Source organism: Malus domestica, chromosome 02, assembly GCF_042453785.1.
Source record: "Malus domestica chromosome 02, GDT2T_hap1".
In the NCBI taxonomy this organism is placed as follows: domain Eukaryota; kingdom Viridiplantae; phylum Streptophyta; class Magnoliopsida; order Rosales; family Rosaceae; genus Malus; species Malus domestica.
Genome location: NC_091662.1, coordinates 31,393,445 through 31,413,873, shown reverse-complemented (window position 1 = coordinate 31,413,873; position 20,429 = coordinate 31,393,445). Strand labels below are relative to the sequence as shown.

The 20,429-nt window shown below is 37.6% G+C and overlaps 1 protein-coding gene across 3 annotated transcripts; it reads left to right on the top strand.

Annotated features, from left to right (window-relative positions):
• Positions 1 to 10,938: 10,938 nt before the first annotated feature.
• Positions 10,939 to 15,896, top strand: LOC103408828 (cationic amino acid transporter 7, chloroplastic-like). 3 transcript variants are annotated; one of them, XM_008347644.4, is made up of 3 exons: positions 10,939 to 11,635; positions 11,764 to 12,552; positions 15,111 to 15,896. In XM_008347644.4, exons 1-3 carry the CDS (start codon positions 11,233 to 11,235, stop codon positions 15,680 to 15,682), a joined length of 1,764 nt encoding a protein of 587 aa, XP_008345866.2. In that variant the 5' UTR covers positions 10,939 to 11,232; the 3' UTR covers positions 15,683 to 15,896. The 3 variants fall into 3 exon arrangements, with proteins under 3 accessions (XP_008345866.2, XP_028950662.1, XP_070673901.1); XM_029094829.2 differs by lacking the exon at positions 15,111 to 15,896 and adding an exon at positions 13,355 to 13,895; XM_070817800.1 differs by having other exon boundaries at positions 11,103 to 11,635; positions 11,788 to 12,552.
• Positions 15,897 to 20,429: the final 4,533 nt, after the last annotated feature.

Sequence of the window (20,429 nt, the reverse complement as noted above, 5' to 3'; positions counted from 1 at the left end):
CTAAAATTCTCATCAGTTTTTCTTACCCTGACACAAACTAACAAACTTTCTTTGCCTGATTTATTATATCTTAACACCGAGTGAAACCCCAAAGAAAAAGAGTAAGCCAGTTGCAACGTTTGTTCGATTTTTGTGTTGTGGGGTTGTTAGTTTGGACTTTGGAAGACTTGATTGATGATTCTAGTTGAACTTTAAATGTTTATTTTCATTGTCTTTGATTCTAGTTGGAATGCTTATGTTATGATTGTGTTGGAGATGTTAAAATTTAAAATTACAATTATTTTCATTTTTTGAAAAAAAAAACCGAAACCAAACCGAAACCGAACCGAAAAAAAATGAACCGAACCAAACCGAATCGAAAATAGGGTTTGGTTTCGGTTTTGGCAAAAAACCGAACCGATTTGTACCGAACCCACCCCTACAAGCTGCTCCGTAGATTAGGATCTAGGAATTGAGCTTGTGTGGTTACTTTGTAAGAATCTTGATTTCACTAGTGGATTGGACTCAGTGGAGAGTCCCTGGTTTTTTTTTTTTTTTTTTTTTACCCAGAGGTGGGTTTTTTCGGCCAAAAACATATTGCGTTGTTTGTCTCTTAAGCTTGTCCACATATCTTATTTACTTGCATATATTTCATGCATCCTATTAATTGTTATTTGGTATGTGTTAGAGACTAAGCTTACATTGTATATTATGACCAATAAACTGATTTGTTGTTGACTAAGATAACTCGTAGTGATCTAAATATGGTTCATAGATTTGCGTTTGATTAAATGACGAATCTGTGCTTGTTGACTGGTGAGCTTGACTAGTCAATCCAGCATACTTTAATTCATAATTGCTTTGTTATTACTGTTTGCATAATGAATCGATATGTAAATGTGTTCAAGCTTAGGAATTATTGTTATGAAACTAATCTGGGCAGACTTTGATTAGTTGAACGTATTAATCAGTTTTGTTTTGTTCTTACAACTGCACTTTATATCACTGATTAACTTGTAACTAGTCTATTGTGCAAAGTTAATTTTTATTTACAGGATATTCTGCCTAGTATCGAATTTCAGAAGGAGTCAAATATTTTTAATTTTATTTTTTTAATTCATACGTCCCATTAGAGCAACTCCATCATTGGAGCCCTCCTCCCATGCAATCCACTATTCAATCCACCATGTGAACAGTAACTGCCTTTTGCATCTCCACCCTTGCACTTGAATAGCCATAGCAATAAACAATAAAATATTTATTAATTTTTTTTTACAAAATAATACTAAATAATTTTTTTTGTAATTTCGGATAAGATATTTGCATCTCCACCCTTGCACTTGAATAGCCATAGCAATAGGCAATAAAATATTTATTAATTTTTTTTTACAAAATAATACTAAATAATTTTTTTTGTAATTTCGGATAAGATATTTTAAATCGTTCTCGTTGAGCCACGTGTCATTTACCCAAAACGACTATTATTGGTCATAGATTTCGATAAGATTTTTATCTAATGTCATCGTGCCACGTGTCGTCATCTTTTCAGAATCTTTGAGAATGGATTTCGATCAGATTTTAAATCGTTCTCGTTGTGCCACGTGTCATTATCCGAAAAGATAATTATTGGTGATGGATTTCGATAAGATTTTTATCCAATGTCGTCGTGCCACGTGTCGTTCTCTTTTCAGAATCTTTTAGGATAGATTTCGATCAGATTTTTAACGAATGACGGCATGCCATGTGGCACTATCTACAACCTAATCATTTCAGAATCATCCATATAATCCATCATCCATCCTTTTAAATCTCACACCAATTTTCTCAATATCTCTATCATTATTCATAGTTTCTGCTTCCTTCTTCACCAAATCAAAATATGTATCATTATTCATAGTTTCTACTTACAATGTCTTCTTCTTCAAGCATGATGTGGGAAATCGATCAAGAAGAGGAAGAATTGTTTAACCAATCTGAAGGAATGTTCAATCTCCATATAGCCCAAAATGAGAATTAAGAGGATGAGGAGCGGAGAAGGAGAGATGACGAAGCAAGAATGGCCAGAGACTCACATTCTCGTCGAGTCATCCAAGCTGTGGCTTAGATATGCAAACCCACCCATTCCGAAAACCTTGATAGAAGTACGCAACAACGAGGTGAGGAGCTGTTGGACGATTATTTTGTCCATAATAGTGCATTTCCTGATACGTACTTCAGACGTCATTTTAGAATGGAACGACATTTGTTCAACAAAATCATGATTGCTATTTGCAACCATGATTCTTACTTTGTGCAAAAGAATGATGCTTGTGGTGCTATGGGTCTCCTTCTCGAGCAAAAAATTACTGCTGCGCTGTGGATGCTTGCGTATGGAGCATCTGCAGACCAAGTGGATGAGATAGCGAGGATGAGGAAATCAACCATTCTTGAGTCCCTGATGAGGTTTTGCGAAGCAATCAAATCTATCTACACGGTAGAGTACCTTCGGAAACCTTCTCACATGGACTTGAAAAGGCTTCTAAAGAAGGCCGAGATGTGAGGTTTTCCTAGGATGATTGGGAGCATTGATTGTATGCATTGGACGTGGAAAAACTGTCCAAGTGCATGGCAAAGCGCTTATGGAGACAGAAAATGAGCAAAAAGTATCATTTTTTAGGCGGTGGCATCTTTTGATACATGGATTTGGCACGCCTTTTTTGGGGTTCCGGGAGCTCAAAATGACCTCAACGTCCTTACCCAATCCCCAGTGTTCAACGATGTCTTGCAAGGAAAGCCCCAAAAGTCACGTATGAGGTCAACGGATGTATGTACAACAGGCCATACTACATAGCTGACGACATTTACCCAAGGTGATAAACATTTGTCAAAATAGTGCCACGTCCGCGAAGTGCAAAGGAAAAACATTTTGCAAGATGTCAAGAAGGGTGCAAGAAGGATGTGGAGCGTTGTTTCGGTATCCTCCAAGCTCGCTGGGCGATCGTCAGGGGTGTTGCCAGATTGTTTAATGTAGAGTCGTTTCGATCCATCATGATGACGTGCATCATTCTTCACAACATGATTGTGAAAGATGAGTACGATTATGAAGCCTAATCCGTACAAACAAATAATTACAATGTAAATTTGGGTATAGTACAAACAAATAAATAATATATTGTTACCTGATCCGTGTAATTTTCCCCACTTCGAAGATTACTACTAGTTTGTGCCAAGGCGTCTCTCCAAATAGTAAACGATTGGCTAAGTAATTTCCAATGACTAGACATCGATTCTTTAGTTCTACTCCCACCCATTTTCTCAGGATAATTGGTATGAAAAAGACTCCACATTTCTTGCAACTGCATCTCATTACCTGTAAGCGAACTATGAGTAACTTCAACCCAGCTAGTACACAACACAACATCTTCAAGAAGCGACCAATTCGTACCTGTAGCGGTAGTCATTTTGTTGAAAAAAATTGGATTGAAACTTTGAGAGAAAGATAGGAATTTGATTGAAAGTATTTGAGAAAATATGAAATTGTGGTGTAAGGTAGATGATAATGAGAAGGTATTTATAGAAAAGTAGAAACTTTTTTTTTTAATTTTCAGATATTTTTTTCGGATTTTTTACAATTTTTAAATTTTTTTTATTCAAATAATTAATCTCTGCCGTTGGAATTGAATTCCAACACTCCAGATTGTGCCACATGTCACAACGGCAACTTTTCTTAATTTTAAAATTATTTTTTCTTTTTTTTTTTAATTTATAAAGCAGATTAACATCAATTGTTGATCTCAGATCGAACGGTTGATATTAAATCAGCTTTTTTTTTTATTACCGTTGGAAATCGGACGGCTCGTATTAAATAACCATTGGGATCGAATGGACTGTGGGAAGCCATGTGGCTTCCCAACAGTCACCTGCATTTCCTGGCGCGTGGGCATTGTGCCCTGTAAACTTGTCGGCTGACGCGCCCCCACTCGCGAGTGAAGTGCACGCGCGTGACACAAAAAAAATTAAAAAAACACTGATGCCAAGCTTGGCGTCAGGCTGACGCCACACACAACTCGAGCTGCAAGCCTGTCAATTCTCCACGGGCCTGGCCCTCGGGCTCCCACCTTCACTCAGGCTGCCCAAGGCTGGAGGCCTATCCACCGGCCCTCGGGCCCTTTCCCTTCGCCTGTCCCCCGAGCAACCACCAAGGGTGGAGTTGCTCTTAACAACCAATAGAATAAAAATCAAAATTAATTTTGATTATTTTTAATAGTTAATATAACTCTGGGTGCAATAAAATAATAAGATGCATATTTGACACATCTATTGGAAAAGAAAAGGATTTAGCACTTGTATTCAATTTGCCAGATCAACCATCAAACATAATTTTGAAATACTATTTTTGACATCTCCTTTAGGGATGCTCTTAGTATAATCAATTGACCCTTCTCAAGTTATATTGCAAATTTGTATATGTTTGAATTTTGATTTTATATGTATTATTCTCAAGGCATGGTCCTTCTCATCGATTGGACCTTTATTGAAATAAAAGCTGACATAAATTTCACAAATATTAAAATTTTGATTTGTTGACTTTTATGTTTCTAGGACCTAGAAGATATAAAAGAAATGGTAATATGAATGATAAATGTGGTAATAGTTGTGGTTAGTTGTTGAAATAAATTTTTATATTAATGAAATTTACTACCCTGCATGAAGACATAACACCTCAATCCATGAATATGAAATCAACTTGGCAAACCTAAGGATTTTGTGCTATTAGATGATTTTATTTTGTTTTGTCTTAATTTTTGTTAATTTAAGTTGACCATTCTTAGTAGATTTTTCTGACTCCACCATTACTCTCACGTGTGACGAGTTCTCAAGTCTAACATATGGACAGCATAAATTGGGTGGCATGGAGCACGTGTGGTTGTTGTGGTTCACACATGAGACAACCTGCTTTAATACCATGAAGAAAGTTGAGGTTCCATCATAAAACTTATTGGCAATATGAGGAATGCCCAATAACTTATAAGCACATGCAAGGTCTATTCTTTACCCAATGTGGGATTAATATTTTCAACACCATTGTGAAGCCAAATATAATCCAAAAAATCCAGAAGGTGACACGTGGACTTTTACTCAAGAAATATAAGATTGCCCTCACTAAATGGGCATCGCATATTTATATTCCCACGCGCAGCTCATCATCCCTACAAGTTCAAGCAACGGACCATGACTGCTTAAAACTCCTCTACTCGTGGCCTCATGGTATAAAATAGTCAAAGGCATTAAAAATATGATTTATCAAGTAAGGAATCCCTACCATAATCAATTAGGGATACTATCACCATTATTCTAAGATATTATCTCCTAATTAATATCTTGGAAATATCTTTTCCTTGCGCATCCTACGAATGACATAACTTGGCCAATAAGAGGCTACCATATGTAGGGCAGAACCCTACACCATGGCCAGCCACTACATCCTATAAATACCCTCATCATCACCAAATTTTGATAAGTTTTTCGCTATACCAAAAAACCTAAATACTCACTCTATTCAGAGTTTTTAACAAAGGCATCGGAGATCCATTAGCCAAATCATATTCCCCTTCCCCCACTCCTCGTGGGTGCGTGAGGCTTTGGACTTTGATCAAAAGTGTTGATTGTTTTGTAGATACAATTTTGTCAAGACTAAAGACGGCTGAAATTTTCTGCCACAAGTTAGTGCTTTCATTGAAAATTTGGTTCAAACACTTGAGGAAGTCTCTCACATTCAATGTTTCAAAATTTTTGTTTATATGTAGATTTTCCCACACATTCCTATTCTTAGAATTTTTATTTAAATTCTTTGAATAGCCCTGGTGAAGAAACACGATGATGGGAAATTATGAAACCACGACAAACGAAACATTCTACGTTTAAGGATTTGGACCAGAAGATGAAGATCGTGACATAGCCCCATGTCGTCGCTCCTTGAGGATCACCACGGCAAAATGAGCAACCCTACCACCATGGGGCGCCATCGTTACCATGCAGCAGTGAAAGCCGTCACTGTAGTGGTCTACGGTGCACCCCCGAGCCACGGTGAAGAAGTTGCGAAGCATCAAACCCACAACGTGTGGGCATCAGTTTAGCAAGCCCAGGCAACTACATGCCTAAGGTAGCAATGCAAATTGCTTACCCAATCCACATGGGCCTAAACCCCAAGCAAAGCCTAAAAGAGTCGTTGGCCCAGTAGCGCAAGCCCAATAGAGGTAGCTATGCCAGACATGGCCCAGGCCTAGTGCGCGCATAGCGTGGCATGTGCTCAAGCGCCCAACTCACTCCCGCGGCCCACCTGACGGGTCCCATATCGGTTCAACCAACCCAACTTCAAGTTCCTGGACCGGCGATTAAACTGGGATTTTTTTTTCTTCGTTTTTTTTGCAATTTACTTGTCCCACCTTAAATTTTGGACCCGAAATCCATTACACTTCCACTACTCATGTAGATGCCTACCATACAAGCTCTTCCATCCCGAATAGTGAACAACATTTGTCTCAACAGGTCGCAGATTGTACAAGCGCATTCTTGTAGCATATGATGACATTTCTTTCCATCACGTTCCAGCAAGTAGCCACTCAACCAGTCAAGAACCAAACGTTCAAGTAGCTATACCAGACATGGCCCAGGCTCAGGCCCAGCGCGTGCATAGCGTGGCATGTGCTTAAGCGCCCAACTCGCTCTTGCGACCCACCTGACGGGTCCTAGATCGGTTTAACCAACCCAACTTCAGGTTCCTGGACCGGCGATTAAACTGGGATTATTTTTTCTTCATTTTTTTTTTGCAGATTTACTCGTCCCAACTTGAATTTTGGACCCGAAATCCATTACACTTCCACTACTCATGTAGATGCCTACCATCCAAGCTTTTCCATCTCGAATAATGAACAACATTTGTCTCGACAAATCGCAGATTGTACAAGTGCATTCGCGTAGCAGACGACTTTCATGAATCAGTTCTTGTAGTACATCGAGACACAGCGCGCCCTAAATAACGTGTCCTGAAATAAGACAAGGGCATACGAAGACATTTCTTTCCATCACGTCCCAGCAAGTAGTCACTCAACCAGTCAAGAACCAAACGTTCAGGTAGTGTGCACTCCCGTCTAGGCTCTTACGAGAACATTTTCTCCCACCTAAGCTCGCAAAGAAGCGTTCACTCCTGACTAGGCAGGGCAAGTATGCATTCACGGTTGGACCCTTACTTCAATGAACATCATAGACTTAATTCCAAGAAAAGTGTCCCTTCACAGTTTTGCCCGCGAGGAGCATCATCCACACCACATCGGAGTAGGCAACACGGTGGACAAAGAGAAGCAGCCACCCAATCCAACTCAAGTTCAACTGGCAGTCTGCGTCAAGTGCAACCACGAACAGCCTTCTCCCCGGCCAGAGACGAAGCATGTGCACCGAAGTCGTGACACAAACAAGCAGGACAATGGGAAAGCTAGCGCAGACCAGCATGTCACAATCAAATGAAGTCAGGAGTTCCGCTGCTCCAACAAAGGCAAATTCAATAAGAAGTGAAGAGGCTCATATCTGTCTGATTGTAGGTTCCAGCACATCAAAACCATTGATGAGGCACTTCAAAAATATGTAGCCCACATAAGTAAGTCACATTTCACAGACGAGATCAAGCAGACGGAGCCTACACGCAAGTTCAACATGCCACATTTCACTTTTTTGAATGGAGATGAAGACCAGTAAAGTCACCTAAAGCACTACCTCATCGTAGTGATCCTTTACCAGATCAATGAAGCCCTCATGTGCAAGATATTCGCCATCACCTTACAAGGTGAGGTGCAGGATTGGTTTCACATCCTGCCACCACGATCCAGCCAGAGTTTCGATGAGTTTTTTTTGGTCTTCACTAAGGAACACTCCTCCTACCGTTCAATCAAGAAAAAGTCTAACCACCTGTTCAACAAAAAAATGGTTTGAATGAGACGTTTCGCGACTACTTAATGAGGTTCAAGGCGGAGAAGGCAAAAATTGTATGATGCAGTGACTCGATAGCTATTGCAACCTTTCATAACGGACTCCCTGTAGACTACCCATTACTTGGAGAATTGATCATAGGAGAATATTTGGCTATGGCAGAGAAGCATGCACCTTGGGACGAAAGCTTGGTGAGCCAACAAAGCACCCAAGCAGCCTCGGAATAAGTCGGAGGTAGCCAAGAAGAAAGCTAAGCGATACTTGCCACTGCGATTAACCCATAATCATGAGGAAAATTGGGCGAAGAAGATTGTATGGGTTTTGCCTATCTAAATTAGGCAAAAAAGATGAAGTAAGTAAAGTAGGCAAATACTGTAATTTTGTAAAATATGTGGGGGTATGCTTGTTGTTTGAAAATTTCATTAAAGAGGCATTGTTCACTTGCATGCTTTGAAAATAAGCATAGTCTGAGTTGCTTTTTTTTTTTTTTTTTTTTTTTTTTTTTTGCCAATGATTCACAATTTTGAAAAAAAATAGCTTCCTTGCTTTTTACCAAACACTATTCTAACCTTAGCTTTTTTAAAGCTGCTTTAAAAAAAATCACCTCAACCCCAACCCAGCCCATAATCATCTGCTTTCAAAACATTAATTATTTTTTAAACAAAAGAAAATGAGGAAAAGGTAAACTACAAAAAGAAAAGAAAAACAAAGAAGAAAGTAACGAACTAATTGCAATCTAATTGCAATCAATGTAATGAGAATGGATGGAATTTGTGTATTTCCAAAATTTAGGTGTAGTAAGGAGGAGGGGGATAGTACTTACAAAGCGTCTATGACTCTCTGAGTAAGTTATCGAGAGTATAGGCTTCGACTATGTGAAGTCTAGTTTTATTGTTTGGCTTTCTTTGTTAAATGTTGTAAATTGTACCACACATGCTCTAGTTAGTTTTAGGGTTAAAATGCTCCTTTCGGGATTATGCTGCTGAAATATCATTTCAAGAGCTTAACTTCTCTCATCAAAGGTTTGTTCATACATATGCATTTCATGCCATTATTTCTAGTTCATTTTGTCTAGTCAAAACTTCTCGCTGCTTTCATGCTTGGGCACACACTTTTAGATAACCCACATGGGCTTTCTGACAGTTTCTTCCCCAAGAGTGTTTTTCAACCATAGATCTTTCCAGATTGATTTTGCACATGACATGTGGTTTTTCTGGTCCCCTTTATGTTCGAACATCAAATCCTCTTTAAAAGATCAATCTAGGGTTCATTTTGTTTTTGGGGTTTGAGATTGGAATTTTTTTTAAAGCTTTATTCTTCATCTCCATCTCGAATCTCCTAGGAGCGTGGGTAATGTTCTTTATCGAATAGTTCTAAATCTATCTTTGAAATTGCTTGCTTAAATTCGTTTTACAAGCTCATTTGTTTTGGCTAGGAGTTTTACTTTTTCAGAAAATAGTTCATTTTAGCTTTGAGCTACCTCTTGTGTTCTTCATTAGAACCCTAGCCAAAAAACCATGTTCATGAATCAAACATCCAATCATTGCATATTAGGGTAACATTGTCTTCATGGTTTTTTTTTTTAAATTTTGTGGTCAAGTTTTTCAAGTTTCAAATCTTTAAACTGACCTCTTTTTGGATTCACGTCAGTTTCATCTTACAAGTGTTTGATTGGTGAAACTGACTAGACATGGAATCCAGATTTATATCAACTTCATCATAACATCATTGACATAAGTTGATTTAATTTTGGTGCCAAAAGGTGAAGAGCTTAGAAGGAGCTTCCACTTCATGAAGACCGAAGGAGTCTACCTCGTGAAAGACAAGGTTGCACAAAGGTACAAGCTGCTATCTAGATTAGGATCTAGAAATTGAGCTTGTGTGGTTATTTTGTAAGAATCTTGTTTTCACTAGTGGACTGGACCCAATGGAGAGTCCCTGGTTTTTAAACCCAGAAGTGGGTTTTTTTGGCGAAAAACTTCTTGCGTTCTTTATCTCTTAAGCTTGTCCACATTTCTTATTTACTTGCATGTGTCTCATGCATCATATGAATTATTACTTGATATGTGTTAGAAACTAAGTTTACACTGCATATTATGAGCAATGAACTTATTTGTGACTAAGATAACTCATAGTGAACTAAGTTTGGTTCGTAGATTTGCATTTGATTAACTGACGAATCTGTACTTAGTTGATTTGTGAACTTGACTAGTCTATTGTGCTGCAGAATATTCTGCTTAGTACCAAATTTTAGACTATTTATGAATGTAGATTTTTATGTGAGTAGGTTGTTGATTCTTATGTAAGTTGTGATGGAGATATATATTAATTTCGGTAGAAATTGGGCAAAAAATACTAACCATCGGTACTAATTGATTCTTCCTCGAAATAGTTTTTGAAAGGACTAATAATGTAAAATTCATTCTCAACATGCTCTTTTATGTGTATAACAAATTTTCAAGCCTAATACATAAATAACATAAACAATATGACATGGAGCACATGTGACTGTTGTGTTTTACATATGAAACAACTTACTCTGATTTTATGAAAAAAGTTGAGGTTCAGTATAAAACTAATTAATAAAGAGTGTACTCCAAAATATAAAAAGTTTGGCCTTCTTGTTGTCATATGCTAATTAACGAAAATAATTGATTGATTAGGTTCAAAATATATTTGTTAATTAGTATGGAATTTTAACTTTTTTGGTCATAATGTATAAATTTTTAACTTTTTTTGTCGAACGTATAAATTTTTAACTTTTTTGGTCGAACGTATGAATTTTTAACTAACATATCTTTATATAGATAGATGCTAGAATTTGAACCGATACATAAAAAATCGTATCCACGAGGGATGTATTGGCATAAATGCCTTTCCATTTATTTCAAGAATCCGAATTCTCTCTGGATCCTTTTGTGATGCTTTTAAAAATTCATAAATCGTGTCCATTTATTATATATCGTGCAGTTCAAAATTTTAAATACTGTTTATATTTTAAATAATAAAATTTAAAATAATTTATGAAAACTTGATATAGACGAACAAAATACGCAGGTTCTCGAAATCCTCACAAAAGGATCCGACGAGGATCCTTATTCCCATATCACATCACCCCCATGACGCATACTGATACCAGTAAGTAGTCAGCTAACCTTTTGGCCTTCCTCCTTTGCCTTGTCTTTCATCCAAAATCACCGTCCGCTGTCAGAAGCTTTTACATTTATTTATATAAAGGAAACTCGATCCTCACTCAAAATCCAAAGGAAAGATAACCCACATCAAATCTCAATGGAGATTAGTGCCCCAGTCCCCCATGGCCCCTCCTCCTCTTTCTCAAGCCCCCGGGCCTACCTCCGAGCCCTGGCTGACACACCTACCCGCCTCGCTCGCCGGGCCAGTTCCGTCTCCACTTCCTACGACGAAATGAGTGCCGTCCGAGCTCGCTCCGGGCCCCACATGCAGAAGACGCTCCGCTGGTTCGACCTCGTCGGATTGGGCCTCGGCGGGATGGTCGGTGCTGGCGTCTTTGTCACCACCGGTCGTGCCAGTCGCCTCTACGCCGGCCCGGCTATCGTCATCTCCTACGCCATTGCCGGATTCTGCGCTCTTCTCTCCGCCTTCTGCTACACTGAGTTCGCCGTCGACATGCCCGTTGCTGGCGGCGCCTTTAGCTACCTCCGCGTCACCTTCGGTAAACTTTCTGATATTTTCTTCTGTTCTTTCTTTCTATATGTTTCTAATAATTAATTACTTAAATGCTTTCCCCTTTGGCTTATTTTTATTATTTTTGGTTTGGGATTTGGCGTTTGGGTTTCTCAGGTGAATTCGCGGCGTTTTTAACAGGAGCGAACCTGGTGATGGACTACGTAATGTCGAACGCCGCCGTCGCAAGGGGCTTCACCGCCTACATGGGCTCTGCAATAGGCGTCCCCGCCGCCAAATGGAGGTTCACCGTCTCCGGACTCCCCAACGGATTCGATCAGATCGACTTCGTTGCCGTCGTCGTCGTTTTAACCATTACGCTCATCATCTGCTACAGTACGAAGGAGAGCTCTGTTTTGAACATGGTGCTGACGGCGGTGCATATAATCTTCATCGCATTTGTTATAGTCGCTGGATTCTGCAAAGGGGACTGGAACAACTTCACGCACCCGGCCGACCCGGCTCAGCCATCCGGGTTTTTTCCTTACGGGGTTTCGGGCGTGTTCAATGGGGCAAGTATGGTTTACCTCAGCTACATCGGGTACGACGCTGTATCAACGATGGCGGAAGAGGTGAAGAATCCGGTTAAGGACATCCCAATCGGCGTGTCGGGCTCCGTCTTGCTCGTCACCGTCCTCTACTGCTTAATGGCGGCGTCCATGTCGAAGCTCCTCCCGTACGACGCGATCGACCCGGAGGCTCCGTTTTCGGCGGCGTTCAGAGGGAAGTGGGAGTCGAACGTGATCGGAGTGGGGGCAAGTTTTGGAATTCTAACGTCACTGCTTGTATCCATGCTGGGCCAGGCGCGTTACATGTGTGTCATCGGACGGTCCAGGGTTGTCCCTGCTTGGTTCGCTAGGGTCCACCCTAAGACATCCACGCCTGTCAACGCCTCCGCTTTTCTCGGTACGTTAATTATCCAAAAGTTTTATATTTCTTTTTTTTTTCCTCCTTCGTTGGTTTGTTTCTTTATTATCCATTTAGTGGTTTTATTCTTAAAAGAAATAAACACCTTAATTAATTAAGGATTAAATCATCAATTCCCATATATTTTTGATTTAGGTATGCTTATTAAATGAGCATAAAGAGACTCTCAAAAAGTGATTTTTGCTATAATTCTCGTGCCAAATTTACAAATATGATGCAAAAAAAAAATTGTGGTGACGAAATGTTTATAGAGAATTTTTCATTTTCTATTTTAAGAAGTAATGATACATTTACTATTTATTTGTAATGTCTCTATAATAGAGGAAGGATCTGTCAACGCATATGGTCTCATCTTTCTAATACATGATGTTACAAATAATTGGTAAAAGTAACATTTTTACATTTTTAAGAGTCTTATTATTAGCATTTCTCTTATTAAATTTGGATTTGGATCATCTTTTGAGCTTATGAGACTGAGTCTTTTGAGCAAAGGGCATATGCCGTTAGATTTTACAAATAAAGAAATTCTTTAAAAATTATAATAATTATAACCGTTGAATTAAAATCTAACGATCCGTATCTTACTTAAAAGTCCCAGCTTTCTAAGCTCACATGAGAGGATCCAAATCCATTAAATTTATGGTGGTTGTGATAATGTGTCAGTCGATAATGGTAATAATATAACGCTTTCTTTTCGTGTTTATCAATCAATGTGAGAGTTAATGTGTTTGCGTGCAATGCGTGTGTTGTTTGCTGTGCGCGCACATTGCCCCATGCGAAGGAGGAGGTTTCTTCCGGGCGTTTCGAACTAATTCTGTGGTGGGGTCCATTTGAACCGTTTCCGTTTTCCACGGCCGACCGGCGGACCGTCCGTTTTGTTTTGGCTCATCTTCTTTTGACCAAAAAAAGTTCTAGTATCGACCGAGTGATGAGTTGGCGGATTTTATAAGTATATTTGTCAGCAGCTGATTGGTGGAGTTAGGCGTTAGGATTAGTGGAGAGATTTTTCCGTTACACGAGATGGTATATCACGTATCCTTATATAAATAATGTGATATATGTGTGAAAAGATTAATAACTTAAAAGTTAAATTTTTCACCATTTAAATAAAAACACAGTGTACTATACGTGTTACTGTCCCAACTAAAAATTTCCTTAGTGCGTGGCTGGTAAGATGCACACGTAGGAAATTATCAGCTGTTGGTGTAGGGTTTAGTGAGTCCTCCTATGGTTGGGAATTGCGTGGCCCACTTAAACCCTAAATACTTGTTGTTGCTAATAATAAATAATGATGATGTGAAAAAGGATCCTACTTTTGTCCACCAGCGAAAAGTGTGAGAACTGCAGCTTCTTCTTCCTTCCTTCCTGTAATCTGTGTGTTTATCTAAATAAGATGTGATGAGGAAAGAGGGATGTCAATGTGAGTCATATTCATCCATTGGGGATTTGCGTAAGCTACCTCTGAAGTAGATGTGACAAATCAACTTGTTAACGGGTACTAGATTCATTTAGTTTGATTTCATCTTACACGATTATTAACACTATAAATTTCACTTTTATATTATGGTGATATCAATTAAACGGGTCTTAACGGGTATCCGTTAACAACCCAATGTGTTGATTTGCCGCATCTACCCGGTAAGACACTATGAGTGTTTGAATTGTTTGATGTATGCGAGAAATTGAAAAAATCAAGACAACTGTTAAAACATAACATCGAAGTATCTCATACTCTAGAACTCCATAGAATTTTTGTATTTATCGTCATAAGTTCTCATAACATTGTTGTTTCGCTCTATTCTATTCATCGTCTCATAGCATGTTTAATCTTGTTGGTGGTGTTGGTGATGAGGATATTTTGGTGACATATCAATTGGTTACAGCCGCCTGCGAGCTGTGCGCATGGGTGAAATGGAATTTGCTTTTGTCAACTTTAGTGCAATGGGCGTATCAGATTTCTCTCCATAAATTTATCCATCTATCTATCTATCTCGTGGTCGTAGTATCAATTTTCTTTTTTCAATATCTAATATAAAACATGGTTGATAGTTACCTTTGCAGCCAGGCTTTATCATGTTCATGGGCATTCTGACTTTAGCATCATCGTCATCTCTTATCTTTATCTCTGTCGCTTTCGGGTTCGATTTTTAAGTCGTTGGAGGAGATTTTAATGTTCAAGTTACGAGTGAGTCAAATGGTCGAGATTGGTCCAACCATGCATCTTCAATTTTCACTAGATAAAAATCCCTGCATATGCACTCGCAGCCATTGATGGAAGACGACCTTTTATTTTCTCTCAATCTCACCTGTCAAACTTCGTATAAATGGCTATCCCACTCAGCCCAGCAACTTGGCTCTCATATTCTTTGTCACATTTATGCTTTTGTTTTGTGGGTGCTCGTCTAATCTTCATCTCCCATCACCTCTTTGTTTTTTTCGTCTTAATCCCGAAAATGAAAAAAAATAAAAAAATTAAAGTTACTGGCCTTAGAAAACATGTTTTTCGTACTTACATATTTGTGACTTGTTCCTTTCAGGTATCTTGACAGCCGCAATTGCGCTTTTCACGGATCTGAATGTCCTTCTCAACCTTGTATCCATCGGGACGCTATTTGTTTTCTACATGGTGGCCAACGCTGTGATTTTTAGGCGCTATGTCGTGGTGGGGACGACCAATCCACGACCTACATTATCATTCCTGTGCTCATTATCCCTCACCTCTATCATCTTCGTCTTCATCTGGCATTTCGCACCACCAGGGAAGCTGAAAGCCTTCATGCTTGTTGTCACCGCAGCAATTGCGGTTTCAATGCTGCAAATTTTCCATTACCAGGTTCCACAAGTGAGAAAGCCGGAATATTGGGGCGTCCCCTTGATGCCATGGATGCCATCCATCTCCATCTTCTTGAACATATTTTTGTTGGGGTCCATGGACAAGCCATCCTATGTGAGGTTCGGGGTCTTTTCGGGAGTTACGGTGCTCGTGTATGTGTTCTATAGCGTTCATGCTAGCTTTGATGCAGAAGGAAGTGGACTTCTCAGTCAAAAGAACGGTGAATTTCACAAAGAATCAGCTCAAGAAAGAAATGATCCAAGTCTTGGAGTGTAGAGAAGAAAATTGTGATGTTGATGGACTAATTAGAGAGGGGAAAATAGGAGAAGAGAAAAGGTTAGGAAGAATAGTGCGTGCATCTTTTCCCAAATGACAAATGTATAGTTTGGTCTTTTGTGGGTACTTGAAAAAGCAAAGCTTTTTGGGCTATGATTCCTTTACCCAGCAAGTAATGTAATCCCATCAACTTTATCGTTGGATGTTGATCTCACTAGTAATGACTTGTAAGATGGAGCATCACAAAAATGCAAAGCAAAGAGAAAACTCAGAGTAGGGAATACAGGTGGGGAAGAGATGATATATTATTTAGTGCCTCCACTTGCATTATTAAACGCGATGTACATGCTTGTGTTTCATTGACAAAATTTCTTGCAAAGCAATATTTCAACCACCACGGAGTGACCTAGTGGATGGGACACGGCATGTCTTGAGGTCGATTCTTGACACTCTTGAATCACACAATGGTGACCATTGAGAGGCTGAAGTGTATTTGTGAGTCTTCCACTCTGAGAAGAGTTGACGGTCGTGACAAAATGATCAACTAGTTATTTTGAAAATGCTTTTTAGCCACAATGGTTTTTAAGATTTACATAACTCCTCATTTTGGTCTCTAAGATTTGAAATTGATAGAATTGGTTCCTGAGATTGTCCACAATCAATCATTTTAATCATTCTATGAAATTTTTTCATAAAATAAGGATAAAATAGCAAAAATACCCTCAAATTTGGTCAAATCATTTTGGCCTATTGTTTATTAAATTAAGGGTAGTTTTGTTATTTTGATCATTATTTAACATAATATTTCACACAAATACCAAAATGATTGATGGTGGACAATCTCAGGAACCAAAATGAAAAGTTATGCAAATCTCAATAATCATTTTAGCTAAAACAGTCTTTAAAAAAACTAGGTTACATAAGAGAACAAAAAGTGTGTATATCATTTATTTACTAAAATAAAAGGGGTTTTATACCACCTAGTTGGGTGGGCCAAAACAAAGTGTTCACACTAAAATGAGTAGTTTTGTTAATTCAAACTTAAATAATGTTGCAACATGCTCAAATTCTTGAAAGAGTTGAAAATTTTATTGGGGGACTATTGAAGAATCTTTGATACTATTTTCAGTCTGCACAAAGTTATGTATGGATGATTGATATTAATTATCTAGTTTAATAAAATGCTCCTAGTATCTTTCGAGGATATTTACAGTCGACATTTTCTAATTCGAAATCAAAACCATCATAGACTAAGGATTATATTAATCATGAAGAATCTTCAGCAATATATTTATCATAGAATTACTGTTTTAGTAATTTTGATGACATCGATAATTATTTAATCTTGTTTTTGCTGCGTTATTTAAGCTTCTATGTTCGTATTTATCTTTTAGGGATCACATGGATTACATAAAAAATTAAACACCTAAAATTACCACCAAATATTAAAAACATACAACATGAGTTTTAATGGTGGAAGTGAAAACAACCCATATATGCTTTAAATCTCAAACGGCATCTTTTGTCAAAATTATAGTCGGCATTTTTTGTCCAAATTAAAAGCTTTATAAGATTTGAGAAATGTGGGGTGTACAGAAAATATGGAGTACATGTCGAAAATGTAAGGTGTACATTGAGAATGTGAGGTGTGAGGATATTATAGGAAAGTAAGTGAAGTGTATGAAGATAATTTTTCATTGAAAAAACAAATATAAAATATATTAAGTATGTAAAATTATTTAATAATTTGTAGAATGTTAATATAATAAGCCTTATATTTATCATGAAGAATCTTCAGCAATACATTGTAACGATGCGCGTTGTGTTTTTTTTTTCTTCTGGCCTCTATAAGAGGAATTAAAAAGTAAGAAAAAGAAATCCGCATCTAAGAAAAGGAGAAAAACACCAGGCACCATGTCTTATCTTTCTCTTTTTTTTTTCAGTTGAAGATAGTGATCCTTTTTTTTTTTTTGTGTGTTTAAACATAAAGGAGAAGGATTTTCTTCCATCTTTTTTTCTTTCATCTCCCCTCCTCTTCTATTTGAACGGTTATGATTAAGTTACGTTAACATTTTATATTAATTTTTTTTATAGAAAGAGAATATGAGAAGAGAAGATGAAAGAAGATAGAAAGAGAAAGAAAGAGAATCTTAATATAAAAATAAATGAAGGGGACAAAAAATAATGGGATAACATGTTGGGTCCGCGCTTACTAATAGCACGCTATCTCAATTGAATTCCTTTTGTCCACAACAGCAGTCAATTTGCTTTCCTTATTATTTAAGGAAAACTAATGAGAATAATTTGAAAATTTTGAGTTTTAACGATAAAGATAAAATAAAAAATAAAGTAAATAGTATCAGAATTAATTTTTTAATAAAAAAATATGATTTTTTTTATTAAAATAAACAGTACCGAAAATTTTTCATTAAAATTCTTTATTGTTTATTATTGGGCCCAATAAACTGAGCTTTTAGTTTGCCCTATTTATTTATCATGGGCGGTGGGAGGGACTTCGAATGCTTTGCTTTGCATGGGTCATATCTATTGTATTGTCCTATCAAGCAGTTGATCCGTAAGTCTGACAAGGTAAATCATTCAATAATTTCAATTATTTAATGTTTGCACTTGGATGAGCATAGGACTGACAGTTGAATTGGAATTTTTGGTTCCACCGTTAAAATTTTAGGTTAATTATAGTTTGAACTCTTAAGTTTAAGGTTCTTAACGCAGGTTCTTTCTAACCTCTACGAACAGAAGGATAAGCTTACTCAGATGTCAACTCCAAACCACGTGACAATCATTCGATGGAACAAAAGTCTTTGAAAGGACATAAAGGTTGGCAATAGGTCTCTCGAGTGAATTTATCTTAAGAGAATCAGGATACAGCCCAATTTTGAGGAACGATCCACTTTTATCCTTTGTCTTTTTCCTTATTGTTTGCAAAGCCCAAGTATATCAAGGGCAAGCACTTGACCAATTCAGCCCGTGGTGATCTCACGAGTGAGCGTCCACAGTTTTAATGCCGTCTGTGAGAATAAATACAAGGGGTGTGCTATCCACACACCCCTTTTTACTTCTCACACACCCCTTGTTAATTTATGTCCGTTGATTTTCTTTATTTCATCTGATCCGATGGCCGAAAATTAGAAGGGTATGTGAGAAGTAAAAAGGGGTGTGTGGATATCACACCCCTAAATACAACTTGATTGCGTGTTTTTTTATAAGAAAAATAATGAAAATGTTTTAAAAATTTTGAATTTCAACAATAAAAATAAAATAAAAAGCATAATAAATAATAATATAATTAATTTTTTAATATAAAAATATTATTTTTTATTAAAGTAAACGGTATTAGTAGATCGACCATCCCGTGGCAAAAGAATGAGAGATCGAGCTTGTGGCTAGCAAGAGGAGGAGAGCATAGAAGGGCAAACCGAAGTTACTGTTCGGTTGAAGTTCGATTTCGATTTTTTATTTTTTCAGTTTGAATTCCATTTTGGTTTCGGTTTTTTTGAAAAAAAAAAAATTAGAAAATAAAAAAACCTGGAGATTAGCTTTGCCTAGTAAGAAGAAAAATCCTGGAAGGAGATAGGGAAATTGACAGATATCAAGCCACGCCTCCAGCCTTATCTTACCTTCAACCACGAAATCTATGGGGTATACTCAAACAATCCCCATCCAGTCAACAATAAACGTGTCGAGAACTAAAGCGTTGCCCTAGCAAGGTTACAAAGAATTTCCATGAGCACTACTTCCTGTAATTTCTCAAAATCCCACCATCCAGTCAAACAAAATAAGAGACTTTGAAATAAAGATCATGGGAGGATGGAGACGCCCTTTACTCCATTGAGAGAGAGACGGAGTTGTGGGGAAAAGGAGAAAAAAGATGGGATAAAAGGAAAGAGGTGACAAGGCGATAAAATGAAGAATAGGAGAGGCTGGGGTTTCCATAAGAATAAGATATTTGGACTTTTTGGGCCTCAAGTTGGACTTATGTAGACTTGTGTTGAAATTAATATTGGGTTTGAAAAATAAATACCCATAATAAAATAAATAAAATATTAAATTAAGTTTCATTTGGTTCGGTTTGGTTTCTAAATCTTTGAAGCCGAAACTGAACCAATAACTTGTGGTTTGGTTTGATTTTAATTTTGGTTCAATTTATGATCGGTTCAGTGAATGGTTTGATTTATTTTAGTTTTTGGTTTTTTGAGCTCACCTAGCCTAGGGGTGGCGCAATGCGGGTCGGTGTGCCTTTGAAGCCAAAACCGAAATGAAATCAAACCGTTTGATTTGGTTCAGTGCGGTTTCAAATAGTTTGGGTTCGGTTTTTTGAGAAAAAAATTGCAATTTTAAATATACACCTATTTATGTTTAAAACGATCTCATTTTCCTCGTACATTAATCAATGAACCTGCAGCGAAAAACAACAGCAAAAGCAAAACTGCAGCAAAAAAAGTAGCAAACCTGCATCAAAAGAGTTCACCAAAAAAAAAAAAAAAACTGCAGCAAAGGAAGTCAGAGATAGAGAGATTTGTCTGACCATATGCAAGAGTAGCACCAATCTACAACACACAAGCATTAAGGAAAGTATATATGTATACATCTTTCATATGCACAATTTGTTTAAGTTATATATCAAGATAAGCACTGTTATGAAGCACATTTCTTAAAAGAAAGAATATTGCTAATTACATGTGTGCTGCATTAATCAAGTTCAAGCTTCCAGAACTCTGTGCCTTAT

Bases quoted from the DNA above. Each gene is read 5' to 3' on its own strand.
- LOC103408828 (XM_008347644.4), top strand. From the start codon at position 11,233: ATGGAGATTAGTGCCCCAGTCCCCCATGGCCCCTCCTCCTCTTTCTCA. The intron at 11,636-11,763 runs GTAAACTTTCTG...TGGGTTTCTCAG, and splicing joins CTACCTCCGCGTCACCTTCG to GTGAATTCGCGGCGTTTTTA. The intron at 12,553-15,110 runs GTACGTTAATTA...TGTTCCTTTCAG, and splicing joins CAACGCCTCCGCTTTTCTCG to GTATCTTGACAGCCGCAATT.